Raw genomic sequence first — 7,397 nt, forward strand, 5'->3', positions numbered from 1 at the left:
AGATAGGTGAGCAGTGAGTTATGGGACCAGAGCTTGTGCAGCAGGCGTACGATAAGGTTTGACTCATCAAGGATAGAATCAGTGCAGCTCAGAGCCGACAGAAGAGTTATGCCGATAATCGCCACAGGAAATTAGAATTTGATATTGGTGATCATGTATTTTTGAAGATAGCTCCATTAAAAGGAGTTATGAGATTTGGAAGGAAGGGTAAACTTAACGCTAGGTTCATCGGTCCGTTTAAGATTTTAGAGAAAATGGGACCGGTTGCCTATACGTTAGCTTTACCACTTGTGCTATCTAGGATGCACGATGTATTCCATGTCTCTATGTTGAGGAAATATGTCCTAGACCCTTCTCATATTATCAGTTATGGTGAATTAGAACTCAGCGATTCATTAGTTTATGAGGAGGTACCAGTACAGATATTGGATAAAAAAGAACTGGAATTGCGTGACAAAAAGATTCCTTTGGTAAAGGTTCTATGGAGGAATTATACAATAGAAGAGGCTTCTTGGGAGCTTAAGGAACAAATAAAACAGAAATACCAGCAGTTGTTCCAAGAGATTCAGTCATGATAAAGGAAATATAAGTGATTGTATAATGTTTCTTTTGTAGGTACATATAATAATTTAGTTAGTAAGTAATATTTTAGTTTTGGGGGAATTTTTATTTTACATATGTAACTCCTAGAACTTGGAATGTAACCACGGTATTCCTCTACCATAAGTGATGGTAAGTAATAAAATAAGTAGACCATCTTGCCTTTAAGGGATGATAAGTTATATGAATAGTAAATTTTGAGGATGAAATTTTATAAGGAGGGGAAAATGTAATGACTTGAAGAATAATGATATTTAAATAATAAGGAGAGATAAAAATGGAAATAGAAAAGAGGGCAGCAACAGACTGCGTGTTCGTTGACGATGCGGCATTTTGGGCTAGTCGACGAGGGTGTGCTTTGTCGATGAGAAGATACCGAGAGGCTATTTTTTTCAGCTCTAAATTTTATCGACAAGGAATAGTATTCGTTGACGAATTTCCTTCTTGACCTCGTCGACGAGGTGACGTGGCTCATCGACGAAGGTCAATGTATAAATAGCCCTAAATGCAATTTTTCAGCTGCTTTTCGTGCAGAAACCATCTCCTTTCTCTCCTCTTTAGTTTTCATCCCTTCTCTCTAAGTTTTTGGGCCGTATTTAAGCCGGTTCGATGATCTGAAGCTACCACGACACTCCTGGAGAAGTTCTTTGCATATCTGCTAGAATGGATTGTCGCTGGCTAGTTTGAAATTCATCCCTAATTCAAGGTAAGGCTATTTATTCATCATTTGGTCTTCCCATAGTTATAGGAAACGTTATTCATGGAAAAATACTGAAGTTTGGTTCTGAGAGTTGTCGTTTTCAAGGTGTTGAATGGGAAACCCTACAAGAGCAAGACCAGTGAATTTTAGGGGGGATTTCTTTTTAGTAATTGGGTAAGGGAATGAACTAAAGAGGTCATTTTGTATGCAAATTATTATTATTTATCAACAAATTAATTTTCAGGAAGCATGTAATATATATATATATATATATATATATATATATATGAGTAGATTGGTAAAAATGTATATTTGGGAAAATACTGCTATTATGTTGAAATGTATATATATTATGAAATGCCAAAAAATATGATTTTAGAATAGAATGTATGGTTTTATTTAGCATTTTGTGGCATGAATATTATTTTACATGGAAAGTATTATGTTATGATAATGTTACGAATAAGGTATGATTTCAGAGATTATGAAATAATGCAGTATATTATGATTTCAAAATACATGATAAATGAATTATTTATTCAGAAAGATAAGTATGAAATGTTCGGCGCATGGCCATGATTGATAGCTGGTGCAAGGTTGTGTATTATGTATGATTTCGGTGCAAGGTTGTATTTATGAATGTTGGGCGCAAGGCCGCAGATATAAAAGAATTCGGCGTAAGGTCGTATGTATGCATGTATGTATGTTATTACATAAAATATTTATGTTTGACAAGTATATTATCATGTATTATATGTTATCAGAACCCGAATGATAGTTCAGTTCAGTTTCAAGAGCACGGTACCGTAACTATACAGATCAGTTTATTATGTTTCAGACTTGTGCTAACCATCCCTGCAAGTAGAGGGGTTGGGAGATGGATAGTCGATGTGAATTTCAGTGTAGATTTGTAGACGTCCGCCTCGCAATCTGGATGAGGGTGTGGCAATTCCATCGTACTTGCAGATATTTTTGACTCGATAGTGGTTGGCCAGCCATTGTCGAGTCCCTCCTTCGGGCTGCACAACCCGTCATAGAAGGTAATACATGACATTAGCTAGTTATACATCATGGGTAAATTACAGTATTATCAATTATATCAGACATTTCATGATTAGTATGACTTATTAGAAATGACAAAAGTATATGATTATTTAGTATGTTATGATGAATGTTTTCTAGCATATGAAATATATTGTATATGTATTATAGCACTAAATATTCATGTTGTCACACAACTGTATTTAGTTTACTTTCTCTCACTGAGAAGTGTTTCACCCCCCAAACTTAAATAATTTTTAGGAAACCTAAAAAGACCGGCGGATTGAGGCCGCCATTGATATAGGTTGATAATACCCCGCTAGAAGGGTAAGTTTTGATCTAGGGATAGGAAATTTATGTAGTGGGTTCCTAGATATGTATATATTTTTTGTATTTTTGGAGATTGTATATAAACACAATATTTTGGAATTTAGTTGAGTCTGATGTTATGTATTTTATGGTTATGAGAATGTGGTTTACATTTACTGCTACTTAGGTTTTCGATGTGTATGACAGGGGTGTCCCCGTTACCCATAGGTTCGGGTTGACTATATTATTAAATATGTTTTATTATTTGGTAAGTTAAGCAGGTCATTATATTTTTGATTTGATTGATTGTCCAACAGCCTTTAACGGAGAGTTTTGATCTTCCACGGTCAAATTTTTAAGTGCCTCACTTGTGTTCTTCTCTTTAGATGGGGGAAAAAAAAAGAACATGAAATTTTTTCTAATTTGACTTGGGGTCCATAACCCTATTACGTTTTCCTTATATACTAGGTTATTTTAGAAACCCATTAGTCCTAAATTAACTTAGTATTAGGTTTCTACACATTGCGAAACTCATACCCAATAGATGTTAAAATAGTCCAGTAACATAATTGATTTTAAATATATGAGTCTACAATAGGAAATTAAAATTTCCTAACAATCGCCCACTTGGGGGACACATAAATATCGGAAACAATTATACTACCCAAACCTTAAGTGTACACAATATGACTATTATCCTTATAACATCTCCTTAATTCAATCTTTTTTATCTCATATACTAGTAAAGGATTAAAGTGGCATTCGTTACACTCATATTCATAACTAAACCCATCAGTGGTCACCACACTAATACGCTCAATGGCATAGATCAAGTATGGATGTGTAGCATGGTAATGCGCATGCTCTTTAACCTTAACATGCATATCCCAACCGGTCCTACCTTATTCCTTATGAGATCAGCCTTAGTTCCTTAGTACTTAACTTTTCCAAAAGGGAGATTACATTCAAAGTCACAAATACATAAAAAATGCAGTCCTTTATTACTTTATTTTTGAAAAAATTAATTTGAAACAAGTGTTTACAAGAAGGAACATAAAACCAAAAAAAAAAATACAAACTCCCACTAAACCGCAACATCGTCAAACATGACGACACCCATACGAGTAGTGCACTCATGAAACACCTTGGGCAATAAACCCTTGGTGAGTAGATCTACAACCATGGAGATTGTCCTAATATGTTATATCGACACTTGATGATTCTGAACCCTTTCCTTAACCATTAGAAACTTGATGTCAATATACTTTGACTTGGTGGAGCTCCAATTGTTGTTTGAATACAATACCGCAGATATGCAGTCTCATGACAAAATTTTGCAACCAAATTCTTTGATTAGATGCGTCGTAGCATGCTATAAATTTTGCTACCATGGTTGAAGGAGTTATGAGAGTTTGCTTAACACTTTTTCAGGAAATAGCACAACCATCCAACAGATAGATATTGCCTGAAGTGGATCTCTTGTTGTCTTGCCATCCATCAAAATCAAAATCAGAATACCCAATAATCTCAAGTTGATCTAGTTTCCTATAGGTGAGCATGTAGTCTTTTGTTCTTTGAAGATACCTCATAACCTTCTTGGCTACCTTCCAATGATCCAATCTTGGGTTACTCAAATATCTGCTTAAAATTCCAACTATGTACGCCAGACCCAATTGCGTACATACCTGAGCATATATATGACTCCCTACAGCTGATGCAAAAGGAATCTTCTGCATTTCCTTCTTTTCAACCTCAGTCTTGGGGCAATGACTGAGACTGAACCTTTCTCCCTTAGTTGTGGGTGTATCTCCTAGGTGACAATCTTTCATGTCAAATCTAGCAAAGTACCCTTTTGATATAACTCTTTTGTGACAACTCAAGTATACCTTGAGAGCGATCTCGATGTATCTGAATTCCTAATACAAAAGAGGCATCCCCAAGATCTTTTATCTCAAAATTTTTGGTCAAAAATCTCTTCGTTTTGTGCAATAAACATGTATCACAACTCGCTAGCAATATTTCATTGACATACAAAACCAGGAATATAACCTTACTCCAACTAATCTTATGGTATGCACAATCATCAACCGAATTTATCTTAAAATCATTCGAGATGATTACTTCATGAAACTTGTGATACCATTGACATGAAGCTTGTTTGAGCCCATAGATGGATTTCTTTAATTTGCAAACTATATTTTCAGAATTTTCATAAATAAAATTTTTGGGTTGCTTCATATAAATCGTTTCATCAATGTCACCATTAAGAAACGTTGTCTTTACATCCATATGATGAAGTTCTATGTCCGAATGAGCCACCAATGCCACTATAATCCTGGAAGAGTCTTTCGATGAAACTAGAGAGAAAGTCTCTTTATAATCAATGCCTTCCTTCTAAGTGAATCCCTTAGCAAGTAGACGTGCCTTATATCTCTCAATATTACCCCTTGAATCCCTCTTGGTCTTTAATATTCATTTGCAACCAATAGGCTTCACACATTCAGGTAATTTGACGAGATCCCGAATGTCATTTGCTTTCATGGAATTCATCTCATCATTCATGGTGCTTAGTACATGCTCAATAAGTGATTGTGGTAGGCTCCTTCTTTGATCTCTAACACCTCATTTGAGCAGTCCATACCTAACTATGTATGTGACTCACATGACTTCTATATTGAATCTATGCATACGGTAGATATTAACCGTATGGTGGCTCATATTCATAATATATCAATCTTAGTACTCCAACTCCAATGAGATGTTTGCTTTGACTAATAGGATATTGCTTTTACACTACAAAAGGCGCCTTGATCAAAATATTAAAAACATAAAACCATTTTTATATAACTAGGATTTTCTTGGCACACAGTGGACCCAAGATCACAACTGTATATAGTATAAGACTCTTTGATCCAAAGGTGTGAATATAGAGAAAGAATCGTCGAAGGGATGATCCTTTCATGTAAGATCTAGAACCCTCTAATTTTAAGATGTGCACTAGAATTTAGATCCATACAAATGAGAAACTTGCAAAGACTTGTACAATCCTAACCAAATATTGCCCTTACAGGCGACTAGACCCAACTCTAAGGATTTGATAATTTTGAAATAGCTTGTCTACAAATGTGCAAGTTTTGCTATGTAGGCTAAGGTTGCAATAATTTTCATGTTCAATTCTCTCGTTGCATAATTTTTTAATGATATTAATTGTTAGTTGAAAATTGTGATAATTGAGGATCAAGATTTTATTTAATTGTCTTTTAGATAGTATTTGGAAGCACGATTTTTGAAATTTAATCAAACATACAGTGATTCAATGAATGAAGATATTTGCAGATAATTTGGTAGCTAGAACTCAATATTATCGGCACACAATATGCATCGATGAACACATCCACTTGCCTTGATTAATTTACACACATTCCTAGTCACCCACAAAGTTCTATCAATTGCATGCACACACATCCATGCATGCATGCTTATTTAATTAATCATCTGCTACTTTTTTATTCTTCCTTAGAATGAGGCATCTACTACCTTTCGTGTCTTGAAACAATGAAGTTTGTTCTTCTCTTCAAGCCCGCCAGCAAAAAATCTGCCGACATATTAATCTCTCTGTACATCGGGGGACTTTCTTCTGAGAGTAACTCCTTGATTGGCCCGTAAGGCTTTGGAGGTACGGTCAAATGTCCAGAGAAAAAGCAGGCTACTGATATCCTCGGTCCAGCCCTCTTGGCCACCACTCTGTGCTGGATGCTCTTGAACTTGTCATTTGATAAAATTTAAACACAATAATTAAGCATAACATCGATTGATTAATCTAATTAATCATGTATTAATTAAAATTACGAAAGTAGTTAAGCTGTGTAAAAAATTAATATATGTTCAACCTGTAGAAGATCTGCTATATTTACTACTAAGCCTCTCGGGATGCGTTCGACATCAACCCATTGGTCTTCATGTATGACTTGGAGGGCACCAATCTGGTCTTGAAGGAGAACGGTGAGGAAGGAAGGGTCGGAGTGGGTGCTGGCTCCCAGAGTCAGCTCTGGCTCGGGGCATGGTGGGTAGTAGTGGCACACCAGGGTGCATCCTTTGGCACACTCCATGGCTCTTAGGTGGTCCGGCTCGAGCCCAAGAGCCTCAGATAGCAAGTCGAACAATGCGTCTCCCAACTTCATAACATGCCTTGCGTACTCCGTCGTCGTTTCTCTGATAAGTTGAAGATGCAACTACTAGTGTTAACTAATCAAAATATAACTGTATATTACACACTGAGACTCTTACCCAGCTACAGTTCATACATCACAGTACGTACTTGCATGAAACAGGTAGTATTTCCGGATCGAAGTTATCAGAAGCCAGCATAGAGATAGTCAAAGTGTCCCTCCAGTTGGCAGTTTGTGATTTATACAAATCATGGTTGCAGTTGAATCTCACTTTCCTCCGGCGATCTCGAGTGTACAGTTCTTTCTTAACCTCCTGGTCTCCCTCATTAAACAAGTGCAGCCTATGAATCATCCCATCCATTACCTTCAAGGGGATTTCATGGTTCACCACTTGGAAGAAGCCCCACTTCTCTGCTGCAACCTTTACTTCCTCGACAATCTCCTTGCGTCAGTTGGCGCTATCGATTCTGATGAGGTCGATGACCGGAACCCGAACATTGGACCGCGGACAGTTCAGCTCCTCGGCAAGTACTTCCAGTGGTCGGATGAATATCTTTGGGATATGCTTCAAACCAGCA

General features: G+C 36.6%; 1 protein-coding gene across 1 annotated transcript; it reads right to left on the bottom strand.

Moving 5' to 3' along the window:
• Positions 1–4,077: 4,077 nt before the first annotated feature.
• Positions 4,078–7,180, bottom strand: LOC131151244 (1-aminocyclopropane-1-carboxylate oxidase homolog 1-like). The gene is made up of 5 exons (XM_058102497.1): positions 6,969–7,180; positions 6,543–6,862; positions 6,188–6,434; positions 4,336–4,558; positions 4,078–4,254 (listed from the first exon to the last, which is right to left on the bottom strand). The coding sequence occupies exons 1-5, from the start codon at positions 7,178–7,180 to the stop codon at positions 4,078–4,080; spliced, it is 1,179 nt and encodes a 392-aa protein (XP_057958480.1).
• Between the last annotated feature and the right edge of the window lie 217 nt (positions 7,181–7,397).

This window comes from Malania oleifera, chromosome 3, assembly GCF_029873635.1.
Source record: "Malania oleifera isolate guangnan ecotype guangnan chromosome 3, ASM2987363v1, whole genome shotgun sequence".
In the NCBI taxonomy this organism is placed as follows: Eukaryota; Viridiplantae; Streptophyta; class Magnoliopsida; order Santalales; family Ximeniaceae; genus Malania; species Malania oleifera.